Raw genomic sequence first — 16940 nt, 5'->3', positions numbered from 1 at the left:
CTTCTTCATGCTAGGCTTGGACTTAGGCCATAACTAAGCCCAGGATGTTGTAGGGTCACTGTGTATGTCCTGAAGTCATGGCACTCTAGGTCATCACTTCCGGCCACGACTACCTAGGCCCAGGATGTCTCTGTGCATGCATGTCGCAAAGTCACAACAGTGTCGTCACATTAGTACGTGTGATGTGACCTTTTGGCGTGCACTCGAGGCCTAGGCTTCTGGATTCGACTAGGCAGATGTGCATGGACATCCCAGGCCTAGCATGAAGACGACCAGGGCTTCAGTGCAGGGCAGAAGAAGAGGACCATAAATGGGACAGCGAGTGGTGAGACCAGTTGTGTATCTTGCTATACGTCTTGTGTTTATTAGGCTCTAGGCTCTCCAGACCCCATAACATAATAAGGGACATTCATTTTGTGGACCATACATTAGCTACCTGTAAAATCCACTGTATTTGATCCACACCTCTCTACTGAATACTTGGATTCTTTACTTCTGTGTGTATTCTGGGATCCATATACTGACTATTGAAGCAATTCAGTTGTAAATCACTTGAAATTTGGAACTAAATCTTGTGACTTGCTGTTCGCTATTGTTCTTGCCGGCTGATTTATGTGCTCCTTGTCTTGCAGGCTTGTGTTGGAGTTTGATCTTTTGTTTTATGCTTTTGGCAAGTTCCACGTTGTGTTCTCCACCTGGATATGCATGTTCTTGAGCACGCTGATCGTCCCCTACGTCCTCTTAAACATGTGGGCCCAGGGATACAAGACATCATCGCACCGCACCATACGGTCTCTATTCTACGGGTCGCTCTACTTGGCTTTTCAGATGCTTGGCCTCGGTTTCTGTCCAGCATACGTAGTTCTTCAACATAATTTACCCCCAGCTTCCAGGTTCATTGTCATTCTGGAGCAGGTAAGAGAGTCTGGTCTTCAGGACTTTATCTCTGCAGGACACGTGTGCATCTGGCCACTCAATTCACTTAATATGGTAATGGGAGGACGAGGACATAAGCCCACTATTCTTACAATTATCGGGGATCCCAGCAGTGAAGCTCAAACTGATCTAACTATACACATCAAGTGGAAACTATTAGAGGCTAGAATAAACCATTTAAATAAAATCTTATTCTAATACATTACCAGGTTCGAATGATCATGAAGGTGCATTCATTCATAAGAGAAAATATCCCTCGGGTTTTGTCTTTTGCCAAAGAAAAGTCAAGTGAGTATAAAACATGAGATCCCATCATTTTTTATGGAAAATTATCTAGAAATCTCTTGATGTTGAGGCATTCTTTCTGCCTTTACATTATATTTTTTGGTCTGTCACTTACTACGGGTCTTTTAGCAGACGTGATGTGTAGAATTTAGAATCTAGGATTCTGTCCTCTGGAATATTCAGTACTACTTCGGGTTATGTTTGACTTTAGAATTAGTAAATTTTGTTTTCTTTTTTCTTTTAGCGATTGTTCCAGTCCCACAAGTTACACAATACTTGTATTTCCTGTTTGTTCCTACCCTGATTTACCGAGACAACTATCCGAGGTAAATGAGTTTCTCAACTTTGTACTGAGACCGCACATTGCTGACCTTTCATCTACAACTTCCATCCTCGCACAATGTGTATCAGCCACCTGCCGAAATTTCACAAAAAAAAAAAAAAGAAAAGCTCTGTAAATAGCCGTTTATACTCCGAAGAGCGTCTTCATGTTATAGATTTAGTTTAGGCTTATTTCTGAGCTGTAGAATTTATTTTTTGTAGAAGGCGGTAATAGAATGGATAAACGCTCACATTACCTGATGGAGCACAAAATATGGTCTTTATTGGGACAGTATAAAACTTGCACTGTTACCAATGCTTTTATGCATTTTTTTTCATATACACGTTTGTCTTGTAGGAATCCATCCATAAGGTGGGGATACGTTGCCACAAAATTTGCTCAGGTAAAGTATTAACCTGTTTTGTGGACTTTTACTGACCTGGCCGTAACAAAATGAATTGCCTTGTATGTCTAAATTCAAGGCATAGTCAAAGGTCTTGAGCTGCGGTAACCAAACTAGTGATCCTTGATCCAATATGTAAGGTACAGCTGTTTTCTACACTTGAGAAAGATGCCAATTTCATTCCCCTCTTGACAGCACAATGACCCATAATTTCCTTGATTCATATCCACGTGAGTTTTAAAACCGTATCTGTGACCCTAGAGTGCGAGACTCTTTGTAGCTACATACCATTGATAGTGCAGGACATTGCTGTGGCACTAGAGAAACCACTGTTAAAGGGAATCTGTCATGGCAAAATGATGGCATAATATAAGCACGTCTACATATAGGGTGGCCTGCCGTAAGATTCCCTATGCCTTTTTTTTTTTTTTTTTCTTCCGGTTTTCAGAATCTATCAACAAGAATGCGTAAAAGTATTATGCAAATGGACCGGCATTGTCCTGACTGCACAGAACAGGAAGGTGACTGGGCCAAGTGAAGTCGGCACCATAAACCATGGAAGCGAGGGGGGCAGCTACCAGTGTGACTAAGGCTGGGTTCATACTGCGTTAAAGCAGTCTGTTTAACGCTATAGCATAACGCTAGCGCAGATGCTTCATCTGCGCTAGCAGTGACGGACCCTCGGACACTGCAGACCATGTCCGGGGGTCCGTCACAGAATGATGCCGATTATGGCATACGTTAGCAATGCGCTCGGTAATGGTAGTGAATGGCTGCGTTAACGGATTGTGTTACATCGCGGTGTAACGCAATCCGTTAAACGGACTGCATTAACGCAGTATGAACCCAGCCTAAGGGAAGGTGGTCTGGACTGTGCAGCTTGGCCAACAGTTCGTGGGGCACTTAAGACAAGGCAGCCTGCTGGGAGAGATGCTCTTACCTTATTTCCCTTTTGCACTTACATTGCTTTGCATGCAAAATGTCTTTTAGTCCTGCAAGTGAAGCTGACTGCTCATTCATTGTCTGTGGTTTATGTTGCAGGTGCTCGGCTGTCTCTTCTACGCCTACTACGTGTTTGTCCGACTCTGTATCCCACTTTTCCGCAACATCAGCCAGGAGCCGTTCAGCCTCCGTATCCTGGTCCTCTGTATTTTTAACTCCATCCTTCCAGGTACTTGGTCACCTCCTGGGTTTGGGGCAGTGCTTGCTGTCCCTGCGTGACATTTTATATCTGTGTGTGACAGGTGTGCTCATCCTCTTCCTGGCCTTCTTCGCTTTCCTACATTGCTGGCTCAATGCCTTTGCTGAGATGCTCCGTTTCGCCGACCGAATGTTCTACAAGGTAAAGGGATGGGTTGTAATGAGTTTAATTTGTCTCCCTTTCTCTTGGGGCTGTTAACACTATTTTGATCAAAAACCGTAAAAGCTATCCCACTGCAACAAGGTGATCCCAGCTGGGACAGTCGTGTCCTGTCTCTAGGACTGTACCGACTTAGTACACCTTGTCGTGGTGGGATGTAGGGTATTTGCTCATTTTGTTTTTAACTGGGTTTTCTCTTAAATGGCCACAGTGTGAACATGCTTTTACACATTGCACATATACCAACATATGCTCTGCCTCACTTCTTTAGTTTTGCTTGATTTCACTCCTTGCATTGCAAAATGTGTTATAGGGAAAGCTGTATGACAATTCTTACCCTTGTTACTGCTTTACACAAACAATGTATTTGGAGTTTTAGGATTTCTGTAGCAATATGATGAAAGTGGGAGCTATAATGTGATATTGGTTGTAAACCCTTTTTACCAGAAAAATGTAAATGGAGTAATGAAACTGTACATGCGGTGATCCCAGGAACTGAAGTTACAGGATACTTTATGTAAGGGCAATGTATTACAGGGACGGTAATTCTACAGGGTGGGCCATTTATAAAGTTGGATCCAAACTGATCACCACCCATCTCGAAAACTTTTCCCCTCCGATTTACTAATGTGCCACAAGCAGGAAGTTTATATCACCAACCATTCCTATTTTATTTAGGTGTATCCATATAAATGGCCCACCCTGTACTAGGCGATACAATGGCCAAGTATTGCAGTGTGGCGCATGGGTAAGACTCCAGTATATCGGCTGGTGATGGCTGCTGTGTATCTGCATCAGTCACTGTAAAGAAGACAAAGGGCACGCTCCCGTCATGTAATATCCTGATATCCTGCCCTTACATAAGATGGCCTATTCTGCTGCTAAACTAGTACCGTAATTAAAGCAAATAATCAGCTGAGCATTGGGGAAGGCAGAAGAGGCTCTTGGTTTATTTTCATTCCGTCTCTAGGAGTTGTGATTGTCTGTTTTCAGATTAGCGGTATCTACAATGATATATACATACCGTATATCTCCTTCCTCCTAAGGGCTTGTTCACATGCATTGTTTTTTTCTGTGAATAAAAACCACAGCGTCTTACAGTCCCAGCAAAGTGAATGAGATTTCTGATGTCTCCCGCACAAGCTGCTTATTTTTTTCTGCCCTGATGAAGTGAGCCAGTAGGCTCAGGAAACGCGTTGCTGAATAAAGAACTTTGTACTCCACCAGAAGCAAGCGCAGTCCCCATTGCACTTTCACGCCATTTTTGTATTTTTTCCTAGCAGATTTAAAATCTTGAATGTTCCCCAACCTACAGAGTGTGTTTGCAGCGCTTCTTACCTATTCAAATGAATGGCGGACACTTTTTCACTTTTTTGTTTATTTTCCTGCAGGAAAATCTGCAAATACGCAAAGTGCACAAAACCTTACAGCAGTTCTGCTTTGTAGATTCACAAATTCACCATTTTGCCTAAACTGTCTTATTTTCAGGATTGGTGGAATTCAACTTCATTCGCTAACTATTACCGTACCTGGAATGTGGTTGTACATGACTGGCTGTACTACTACGCCTATCGGGACTTCCTCTGGGTAAGATGTCGAGCGCCCCTTCTGTTTACTCGAAATGCAGCGTTCTTTATCTTTACGCCTCTGTATCTCTGGCTCTTTTTTTCTTTTTTACGTATGAGCTTTAAGTTGTGTGTGTTTGTTCCCCCCCCCCCCCCCCCCTACAGTTCTTTGGCAGGAGGCTTAAAGCCGCAGCCATGTTGTCGGTGTTCATGGTCTCAGCTGTCGTTCATGAATATGCCCTCGGGATCTGCTTCGGATTCTTTTACCCAGTTTTGTTCATTCTGTTCATGGGATTTGGCAGTAAGTGAATCTCCTCTTCTCATATACACCTCATAGACTGGGGCAGGGTCCTTGCTCTGGATTACAATCTATTAGGGAAGAGTCGGACGGGGATTGCAATGCTCGGACGGGACATCAGCTCTCCCGACCCGGGCAAGACTGCATGTATTTCTATGTGGCTGTCGCACTCGGGTCAGGAGAGCTGCCGGCCAGTCCAAGAATTGCGATGTAATCCACATGCGAGTTATACAGTCATCTGACTCTTCCCTTAGCCTGGTTATACATACGTCTATGGACCGCTTTGTACGGACTGTCCCAAATTCAGTATACACTTATGAGACTGTTTTGTGCAGGTCAGGAGAACTGCGATCTGTCCAGAAATCAGTCCATCCTCGGACTTTGATTTGCAGGTGTGTTAATCTGACCTCAGCCGAAGTATAGTCTCAATGAAGGGTCCGTCCGTCCCTAAGTGCATTTATTGCCATATATATTATGAATATTATTTAGGTGCGTTGAATCATTAAAATGAATATGCAGCAAAGTGACTGAGATTTTATGGAGAGATGAGGTCACACTATTTTGGCTCCAGGTCATTGCTTAACTGAAAAGAAATGAACTAAAATAAAGAAGAATCTGATGAATATAAAATAAACCAATCAGATATTGAAGATCTTAATTTTCTGGTACAGATTACAGCTTTGGAAATCCATAGTAAAAATTTTTTTTTCTTTTTAAACTAGCCTTCGCCTTCTTGCAATCCCAGATTTGTTCTGCAGATCTGTTACGTTATATATAGGTTGTGCAAAAAGCCCATCTTTGGCCCTTTTATTTCTTTCTTTGGGTGAAATGTAATTCTTTAATTGCAGTGATCTTTAACTTCATTCTTCACGACCGACGGAAAGGTCCCATTTGGAATGTGATCATGTGGACATCACTTTTTTTGGGGCAAGGTGTCCTGCTCTGCCTTTACTCTCAGGAGTGGTACGCACAGCGCCACTGTTCGCTCAGCAATGTAAGTTACAATCCGCACTCGCATAAATAAGAAATTGGGGATCCCTGATCCAATTATCTGTACACTCCTAGGTTTTAGTGTTAGAGGCCTTATACACACACATTCGATTTTTCTTGGGCATGTTTTAATTCTATCTTTTTAATGGATAGATAATGTAAACGGCCCCAAAGACTATAATGGGTGCATGTCTTTTGCATGTTCAAAAAAAGAAAAAGCAACGTGCTTGTGTTTTTTTTTGTTTTTTTTTATATGCCACGGATGGCATTAAGGGCCCCTTTTTCACTAATAGTTTTATAGAAGTTTGAGAAGCCTCCCTTTTTTTTTTTTTTTTTTTTATAAGCAAACTGATTAAACGCTAATCTAAATCAGACCTTTTTTCACATATTAAAAAAGCAGACTTGTGGAACTGGCCAAAACATTAAAATAAATTATTAAATATTAATCATATGGTTTGCATCAACCTATGTAATCTTTCAGTCCTTATGTAAATTTTGTTCCCGTAGAAATTTCTGACAACAGGCAGTTATTACTTAGGCCACATTAAAGATGGGATCAGCCGACAAACGAGCTGCTTCCTCAACTGTTCTTTACCATTGGCACACCGATTATTTATCCGTATGAACAACACTCATTCATGAAGCCTGTGGTGATAGAAGGGCTAATATTCAACTTTATTAACAGTATAGTAAGGCCTGTAGTTTTGTACTGTTGTTGGACCAGCTCTAAGGCCGGGATCACACTACAGTGTGTGTGATGTGAGAAACTCGCACAAGTCTCGCATCAACACCCGGCATTCAGGCCCGGAGCTGTGCTGCGGCTGCGTGTATTTCTAGGCAGCCGCGGTTCTGGTCCTGAGTGTCGGTGGTAGCGCCGGGTGTTGATGCGAGAGACTCGTGCGAGTTTCTCGCATCACACACGGTAGTGTTATCCCGGCCTAACGTTGAGGCTTCTGGGATTCAGACTCTGGATGGTGAGAACAGAAGAAATATATAGACAGTTGAAAATCACAAATCTCCCTGGGCTTACCCGAGTGTCAGTTTATACCTTTCATGAATATAGCTGTTCAGTACATAAATTAGGTGGTTCATACATAATTACACATAGCAGAACACAGGGCTACAAAGTAAGTAAACGACTGCCTGAATCCATCCAGGTTGGTCACGCTCCTCAGCACGTCTTTGTTCTGAACACTTCTTGTGAGAATCTGCCGACAATGACCCTTTGCCTATTATACCACTAATATTTGTTTTACAGCCCACGTTTCTGGATTACTTGAAGCCACGCTCTTGGACTTGCCACGTAGAGGAGGAGAAACTGTGAACGTTGGAAACACTGCAGCGACATCGCTGAGCCCTCCAGTGCTGAATTTACTACTGACTTCCTTGCTTTGTTACTGAATGTCGTCTTGGTATCTACATGGAAATGGTCTGTGCCAACAGATTTTGAGAACCGAATGGCACTACTTCTCTCCCTATTGACAAAACGCCAAAACCAGCGATGGATACATATCCAGGATGCTCAGTTTTTCCACTCTTACATACAGGATGCGTCTTGCAGGGGACGTTCTCTGCGTGACTCGGTGCCTGGACCATCCCATTTTTCCCTTTGTCTTCATGGCATTGACCTAAACCGTCCTTGTTCTGTTTCTCAGTTGAGCATATCAAGCAGGACCTTGGCCGACTGATGCTCCAATGCCTTTTGCACAATGTGTACTGAATGTATTCCCATGTGACACCAGCATGGCCCGAATATGACTTTCAGTGGTCGCTAGTGTCCACCGTGCCACATCAAATCACATGCTGCATTACCAAGTAATAATGAGGCTTGCAACTTCCTTTCACTCTTGATTTAAATAACCAAAGATTTTCTGATCTCTGAAACCTAAGTTTTCCCCTACCCCTCACCCCCTTTTCGTTGGAGAAAGTTGAAGTATCGAGGTATACATTTCCTTGTATGTTTCATTGGTCTGGTTGGTTTTACCAGACGTCGACCTGAATTTTTTTTTTTTTTTTTTGTGCCCTCCGTTTCTGGGGTCACTCACTACAGTTCTGGGCTGAGTGTTTCCTTTTACAGCTCGGTGATCACTTCTTATATAGTAATTGTGCACTCTGTATAGTGCAATGTATCCTCATCACTGCAATGTCAAGTGTACAAACTGGGCCCAGACCAGTGCTATTATAATATCTGGTCTTCTGTACAGAACAGTCACCTGCTCTAAATAGTTGCCTGTGCCCCATTGGTGCCATGAGCCATGGGGTTGGCACCATTTAGCGACATTCGGTAACATACCATTTTCTTTCCTTCCGAATCTCTGCATTCTTATTCCTGATGGGTCCTCACGTTATTCCTTCTTTTTGATGCCAGGTGTGTCTGGTTCTTTTTGTTCGTCTTTTCTCATCCATCCTCTTACACTGAAAATGTACGTGTACCGGTGGGCCGTTGTGTAATCCATCCTTTTGTGTAACATCACGGCTGGAAGTGAACTTGCAAACTCAGTATTGCCATCTGCAGCACGTATCCTTTCTAGGCTGACAAATGCATTGAATGGAGTTGGAACGATAAGGGAACATTCTCCTTCCGGATTGTATATTATGTAACTTATTCTAGTGCTGTTAGGGTAATGGTGCAACAATTGCACAAGGTTGGACCAAAACGGAAGGACTTGCGTGAATCTGGTTGATGCAGTCATTAATGCCGATGTGTCATAAGATGCCTTCACTGCTCATAGTACGCATATATTGCTGAGACCGGCCCGTCGACAGCGACGGAAGAGGATCGGCTCAGCAGCAGCACGGCACAATTGGAAAACCCGACTACATGGTCCGTGACCGGACATGGATTCTTTGGACATTACCTTGACAAAATTGATGTACGCTGCCGCCTTTGTGGTGTCCACGTGCTGTGCTTTTAGTGCGTGCGTTATGGTGTCAAATCTATAGAATTTAATAATGCCATAAAGCATGGCAGCCGGTTGCCCATGTGCCTTGTTCTTAAGACGTCTTTGTAGAAGCTGCAGTTTTTACAGTGTTATTCATAAAATCTCTAGGAGGATGTCACAGAAGAAAAGCGCCATTATTTCATTGATGACCACCCCATCCTTACAGGTGAAATTGTGGTGCATCACTTCCCCAGAGATTGTAGGGAATAACCGGCATTGATTTTTGGAATCTACGGCAGCTTCTTAAACCAACCAGATCTAATCATATGGCAGTCGTGGATGCTATAGATGTTTTGTGTTGGGCGAACGTGCTCAGAAAAGGTGTTATCTAAGCATGCTTAGGCGCTATACTATGAGCGAGTTGCCGCGGATGCACGTGTTGCGGCTGCAAACAGCCGCGAGGACTCGAACTTGATATTTGAGCTTGACGAAGATGGTCTGTCAGCACCTGAGCGTGCTCCGATAACACTGTGTCCGAGCATGTTCGCTCATCACTAGAGTTGAGCGACTTTGGTCGGATCGGGTTTCGTGAAACCTGAATGAAACAAAATAAGTTTCAGATGAAACTCGTCCGACTAGAGCAAAAAAAGTCGGAGTTTCGTCCGACTTTTATTTCCCATTGACTTGCACTGGGGTCGGGTTTCGGACGAAACTCCGACTTTGTTTTGCTCTAGTCGGACGAGTTTCATCTGAAACTTATTTTGTTTCATTCGGGTTTCACAAAACCCGATCCGACCAAAGTCGCTCAACTCTACTCATCACTAATGCTGATCTACCTGATCCAGACAGCCTTTGCTGCTTTTACAAAAGTATAATTAAGTGTTGTTAAAGTTCAACTTCTCCATTATATGGTGATCCCAGAGGTATATCCGGAAAATCTTGTATTGTAGTGATCATTGGGCTGCAGAGATGCTGCTTGCGGGGTTTCTTAAAGCACATGGACACCTTCGGGGCATTTCTTTTCTGTTATGCATGTATGTTGTGCTAAAATTGTATTGTTATTGGGTTTCTTTAAAAGTTTGTTTTTTTTTTTTTTTTGCACATTTCAGCTTTTAAGACTGTGTATATTTCCTTGCCGGTTGCTAGCTGCAGAACGAGTTAACTGCGTAGCAGTCAGTGAGCTTATTCTGATGGGGAGATTATAACTTATTTCACCAGTATTTGGTGAGTTTTTTGATGATACAACATTTTCTGCACCTATTAGGTTCTTTTACGTCCATTTTTTTTTTTTTTTGTTTTGTTTGGCTATATACTTCTTGGTATTTTTAGTTTTAAAAGCTTTGATACAGTCATGCTCATTTTCCACATCTAATGCAGTTTTTTGGGGGAAATTCACATATAACTCGGCGTTCCCGCAAGAGAAAATTGTGGATTTGAAACGTGCACCACAGGTGGATTTATACTGCGTAACATACAAGATAAAAAAAAAAAAAAGGTGGGCATGAGATTTTTAAAAGAAAAAAAACCAACAAATTTTCCACTTTGCTGAGCTATAAGACACTACCTTTTTTTTTTTTTTTTATTTTTTTTTATTTTTTTTTTTATTTTTTTTGTGCGCAGCAAAAATACACAGCATCAAAAAACTCATTGTGGGACCTTTAACCTTACGGAGATGATTTACGACCACCGATCACCGCAAAGGACAGCCGAACTTTCATGTGGTCATAAATTAGCTGAGAGAAGCTCCCAACAAGACAGATACAAATGACAAACTTTGTCACGCTGAGCCTACTGATGGATGGTCCAGCATTTTTCATGAACCCCAATTGTAAATTTATTTTTTTGTTTTTTAGCCTAAAATACATGCGACCCACCCCGCCCCCTAAGAAAATAAACGCTCCGAAGGTGTCCATAAATGATAAAACTTTGATCTTTCACATCTAGAGGCATAGAAGGGTTACCAGTATGGTGGAGTGCCATCGGTAGTCTACAGTGAACTCTAGCGGTGTCATGTCTGACGCTGACAGGTTAGGTAGGTTTTTTTTTTTAATAATTTTCTATTCCGTCCTTAAAAAGGAAATCTCTCCTGACGGCGGCTGTTTCAGTGAATATTGATATTCCCACTCATGGAAACTTTCTGCAGCAGCTGCTAGAAATCCATAAGTGGGTGTGAGCAGGTGAGGGCGTGTCTTAATGGGCCAATCAGTGCTGATCATGTCACTGTACCCAGACACACCCCTTTCGGTAGAGTAGTGCCCAATTGTCCAGGAGGAATCGGAGGAGCGGCACAAGGCAAAATTAAAGGGAAACCGTGCTCCGGAATTGTTTCATGAGAAACGCAAGTATTAATGATACGACCACGTGTAGCAGATCTGCTGCAGACTTTTTAGTAAGAATTGACATTCTGCCAGTTTAAAAAAACTTAATTTGTGAGTGGAAAGTTATCTGTGGATGAGACGTACCCCCCCCCCCCTCTTTTTTTTTTTTTTTTTTTTTTTCTGATAGTATAATGTGCCGTGGATTTTCTGTCTGCAAAAGTCTTATAGAAAATCTGCAACTTGTGAACAAGCCCTAAAATAGACACGTCAGGAGCCGTCACAGTTCCTTCTAGTTATATACGTTTATAATGTTTGTGACATGAGATGATGTATTTAAAGGTGTGATTGCTGTAAATACCGAATCGCAGGGCATTTACTGTAAACGATACATGGGTTACAAGGCGTTAAGTTTGCACTCTCCTTTTGGTTCTCATACCAAACGCTGGTGAAACACGTTGCTGCAGAAATATTTAGGGTATGTGCACACCGTGCGGATTCTGCTGCGGTTCCGCAGCGTTTCTGCACCTGCGGGTCCGCAGCAGATTCTGCTTCGTTGTACAGTACCTTTATTTCCTATGGAAATTAAAAAACGCTGTGCACATGCTGCGGATTTTTCCGCGGTTTACAATCCGCAGCATGTCAATTGTTTGGTGCAGAAACGCTGCAGTTTTACACCTCATCCATTATGAGGTGTAAAACCGCAGATAAACCGCAGGACTTTTGTCCTGCGGATTTACCTGCGATTTTCTCTCCAAAATCCGCACACCAAAAAAAACTACGTGTGCACATACCCTTAATCAAATGTTGATTTTTGTTTTAAGTTATTTTTTTACAATCTTCTAAAAAAAAAAAGAAAAAAAAACCTTCAGATTACTGTCAGCCCATACACTGAATGGTGAATCAATACTGTGTGTGAGCCTGACCTCTGCTGGTCACTAGCTGGAACTGTTGGAATTTAACACATGACGAATGGTTTATTCTGCATATTGTTCATATGTTTTAAAAGAGAGATTTCAAAATAAATGTGACTTTTTTTTTTTCTATGTGTTATGTGGTTTTAGAATTCTATTACTTATTTAGCGGCAACATATACTGCAGCGCTTTACAGTCGTCATTATCATCACTGTCTAAAGTGAAGCTCACAATCTAAATTCCCTATCAATGTGTCTCTTGAAGTGTGCAAGTAAAAAAGAACTTGAAGGAAATGCACACAAACACGAGGAGAACGTACAAACTCCCTGCAGATGTTGTCCTAGGTAAGATATGAACCCAGAACTGTTGTATGATCTAATTTATAGACCAACGGGAAGGACAAAATGAAGTGCAGCACTCACCCGATCCTAGAAGTTATTTCTTAATTCCATTCTTTATTCACATCTTCTTTGCGCTTCTACGAGCCGTAATCATTATGGACCGTAGAAGCGCAAAGAAGGTGCGAAACGGCCGTAGTCCGTCAGGTCTTTTGTCTCACCTGTTAACCTACCCTGCCACCTGCACACTTGCACCTTTATGATGTCATCCATGTAATGGAATAAAAAAAATACCTTCTAGGATCTAGTGAGTGTTGCAATTCTTTTTGTATTTCCCATTGGTCTAGTCATGCATGCTATGACTATGCACCACCCTGAAGTACATGCTATGACTATGCAACACCCTGAAGAAATCCATTGAAGAAGTACATGAGGTTTGGATTCGCAGATACGTAAGTAGCTACACAATTGGTGCCTTTTATTTCTTCTCCAGATGATCTGATTTATATCCAACATACAAGTGCTTCTCACTAAATTAGAATATCATCAAAAAGTTACTTTATTTCAGTTCTTCAATACAAAAAGTGAAACTCATCTATTATATAGAGTCATTACGGAGTGATCTATTTCACGTGTTTATGTCAATGTTGATGATTATGACTTACAGCCAGTAATTACATAGTCACTGTCCCAATTGGGTACACCTTTTTGCGGTGGCAGAGCTTTATGCTTTTTATGATAAAAAAAATATACAATATTCTAGAGAAAACAATAGTTAATGGCTACTACGAACTGTAGAAGAATATAAATGTATAAAGCGGCCAAATGTGTTCTGCCCTGCCCCTAGTAGAGTAAATAAATTAAGTCACAAGAAAGGTATTTCATGTATGGCCTGGGCCGCAATATTAAGAAATGAACACAGGAGGGCAGCATTAGTTATAATTTAATAAATATAATCGAGAGAGTCCCATATCATAAGATTGCATGAGGATCAACAACCATAGAGGTACTACAGGGGAATTCACTTCAAAGAGACAACATTGTGTAATAACTCTTGAAGGAGCAATCTTAAAGAAACAGCTTGCAAGGTGCTCCTCGGTGTATGTAGCATCAAGGATGCCCCGCGTCGGAGCAAGGAGGTAGACACTGGACTTTTGCTGTGACTTCCGACTGCATACCCCTGAACACTTACTCAGTCAATGAATGTCTCCTCAGTACGGTCGTGTACAGTATTGAGAAATGAATCTTCATGGTGTCTCTCTCTGCAGCAGATTGGAATGGAAAATTCTATTGTGAAGTTGCTGCTGTTCCCCCCGATAAGTTCAGGACCATGGAGCGCCACATTGAACTGTGTGTGGCAGAAAACAGAGATCACTTCCAGCATTGCCTATAACTAGGCGCCTCCTGAGGCCACGTGTGACCAGTCCATGGTCATGTGCGGCGCGCGCAGTCATCGAGATGCCACATCGATAGAGGAAGCACATGGGCACAACTTTGGCAATACATCACCTGTGGTGTCTTTCATGGAAAGTGGTGGTCCATCTAACCGTATAACAACCAAAAGGGCTATGTACCATTTGTCAGAGTTCAAAAAGGCTACCATAGACAGACTTGGAGCTGGTCATTCCACTTGACAGATTCCGGCATTGGCTCCGTTTAAGCCCTGTGCAGAGATCTGTTCTTACAACAGGGTCCAGATTGCTTCCACGGAGGGTCTGCTGGTTGGAGGAGTGAACCAGAGGCAAACAACGTTTAGCTAGCCAGATGAGAAACTGCAGTGACATGGACAGAAATCGAAAGCCGCAGTTAGCGGGTTAGTCGGGGTCAGATGCCAGGTACTTAGAATGCAGTCAAATGAGCTGAGGTCGGAGCAGGGGGAATAATGGAAGAAGATCAAGGTACAAGCTGGGGCAATCACAGGAATCCACAAACAACCAATACCAGAATCCAGGGAGCTTCTAGGCTCAATATTTGGCAACAAGACGTCGTCCACTACTTTAACATTGATGACCTATCTTAGGATAGGTCATCAATGTCTGATCGGTGGGGGTGCGACACCCGCCCACCACCTTGGATTGACAGGTCTCAGGCTATACGCACTCAGAGGCAGAGACCTGCCTGTCTGACTAGTCTATAGCGTGGCTCGGTCCCTGTCGGCTATCATAGTATGTTTTTCTCTGAAAAACTGCAGCATTTCGGAGTCAAACGTACTTGGCTGTGTACAGGAAGAACAAAGACAAAAGAATATAATTAATAAAAATATTGGAGATAGAGAAACCAATCACAAACTAAAATGTTTCTATACTAATGCACAAAGCATGGGCAACAAACAAGGAGAATTGGAACTACTAACGCAGGAAAAGAAATATGATGTCATTGGAATCACTGAAACTTGGTGGGACAATACACATGATTGGAATACAAGACTAGAAGGATACAACTTATTTGCAAGAAACTGACTTGATAAACGAGGAGGAGGTGTCGCATTGTATGTTAGAAACGCGTATATCTGCACAGAGATTGAAGCTTCAGAGACTGGGAGTTCTGTGGAAACTGTTTTGGTAAGAATACAAGGACAGAACAATGGAAAGGACACCATTGTAGGCATTTACTACAGGCCGCCTGTGCAAGCTGAAGATATGGATGAACTCTTTATGCATCAAATGGCCAAGTTCTCCCAAAAATATGACATAGCTGTCATGGGAGATTTCAACTATCCAGACATTTGTTGGGAATCTCTCTCAGGCAAAACTAACAGGTCAAGGAAATTCTTATCCTCTCTTGCTGACAACTTTATCTTCCAAAAGGTAGGGGAGAAAACAAGGGGAACTGCTACCTTGGATCTAATCCTTATAAACAGGGAGGAAATGGTTGAGGAGGTAAAAGTGGCTGGGACCCTAGGAGGTAGCGACCATGCTATTTTAGAGTTTTGGATAACTAGAGGAGGAAGACCTGTGAAGACTCAGACGTCAAGGTTAGATTTCAGAAAGGCAGATTTTAAGGGATTCAGAAAGAGAATTGGAGGGATCCAATGGCTGGATATCCTTAAAGACAAAAATGTCCAGGAAGGATGGGAAATCTTGAAAAATGAAATTCTCAAAGCACAATTGTTAACAATTCCGAAAAGAGGGAAGAATAGGAAGCATTTAAGGAAGCCAGGATGGATGAACACAGAACTTAAGCACATGCTAAAAAGGAAGAAAAAAATGTTTATAAAATGGAAAGAGGGAGGCATATCTAAAGAAGAATATAATGCTGTCTGTAGAACCTGCAGGGCACAAATCAGATTAACTAAAGCTGACAATGAATTGAGGCTTGCAAGAGATGTCAAAAGCAATAATAAAGGATTTTGGGGATATGTCAAAAGTAAAAGAAAAGTCAAAGATGCTATAGGATTTTTACAGGATGAAAATGATGAAATGGTAAGACAGGATGTTGAGAAGGCCGAACTTTTAAATTCCTATTTTGCATCTGTTTTCTCTCAGAAAGGAAATGTGACATCAACTGTTCTTCACTGTCCTATTAAGGGTATAGAAGAATCCAGGATATCTATAAACAGAAAGATAGTGAGGAAAGACTTAGCTAACCTAAATGAATTCAAGTCTCCAGGTCCAGATGAATTACACCCCAGAGTACTGAAGGAGATAGCAAAAGAAATTTTTGAACCCCTCTCCATAATATTTGAAAATTTCTTGGAGAACAGGAGAAGTCCCAGAAGACTGGAGAAGAGCAAATGTTGTTCCTATCTTCAAAAAGGGGAAGAAGGTGGACCCAGGCAACTATAGGCCGGTGAGTCTGACTTCTATACCAGGAAAGATATTTGAACAAATTATTAAACAACATGTATGTCAGTACCTGGATAAGAATGAAGTGATTAAACAGAGTCAGCATGGGTTTGTAACTAATAAGTCATGTCAGACTAACTTAATTTCCTTCTATGACGGAATCACTGATTGGGTGGATCAAGGAAATGCTGTAGATATAGTATATCTTGACTTCAGCAAAGCATTTGACAAAGTCTCTCATACAATTCTTATTGAAAAAATGACTAAGTATGGAATGGACAAGGCAACTGTTAGGTGGATTCATAACTGGCTTAGTGATCGGACCCAAAGAGTGGTCGTAAATGGCTGCACATCCAGTTGGAAGAATGTCTCAAGTGGGGTACCACAGGGCTCTGTCCTGGGCCCTGTATTGTTCAACATCTTTATCAACGATTTAGATGAAGGAATTGAGGGTAAACTGATTAAATTCGCTGATGACACAAAGCTAGGAGGGATAGCTAATACTAGAGAAGAGAGAGAGGATTCAAAAAGATATAAATAAACTGG

At 42.0% G+C, this 16940-nt stretch overlaps 1 protein-coding gene across 1 annotated transcript in view; it reads left to right on the top strand.

Annotated features, from left to right (window-relative positions):
* Window positions 1-9139, top strand: part of SOAT1 (sterol O-acyltransferase 1) — a 44957-nt gene extending 35818 nt beyond the window's left edge. Inside the window, exons 7-16 of the mRNA XM_073571382.1 lie at window positions 633-915; window positions 1146-1224; window positions 1466-1547; window positions 1901-1946; window positions 2988-3117; window positions 3191-3288; window positions 4795-4893; window positions 5037-5172; window positions 6018-6163; window positions 7418-9139. Of these exons, the coding sequence (XP_073427483.1) occupies window positions 633-915; window positions 1146-1224; window positions 1466-1547; window positions 1901-1946; window positions 2988-3117; window positions 3191-3288; window positions 4795-4893; window positions 5037-5172; window positions 6018-6163; window positions 7418-7483 (1165 nt within the window). The 3' untranslated portion in view covers window positions 7484-9139. The remainder of the gene's footprint in view (window positions 1-632; window positions 916-1145; window positions 1225-1465; window positions 1548-1900; window positions 1947-2987; window positions 3118-3190; window positions 3289-4794; window positions 4894-5036; window positions 5173-6017; window positions 6164-7417) is intronic.
* Window positions 9140-16940: the final 7801 nt, after the last annotated feature.

Source organism: Dendrobates tinctorius, unplaced genomic scaffold, assembly GCF_039654945.1.
Source record: "Dendrobates tinctorius isolate UK_male_01 unplaced genomic scaffold, ASM3965494v1 ptg000029l, whole genome shotgun sequence".
Taxonomy (NCBI): Eukaryota; Metazoa; Chordata; class Amphibia; order Anura; family Dendrobatidae; genus Dendrobates; species Dendrobates tinctorius.
Note: the sequence above shows the minus strand (reverse complement) of the source record. Positions and strands in the feature narration are given on the sequence as shown.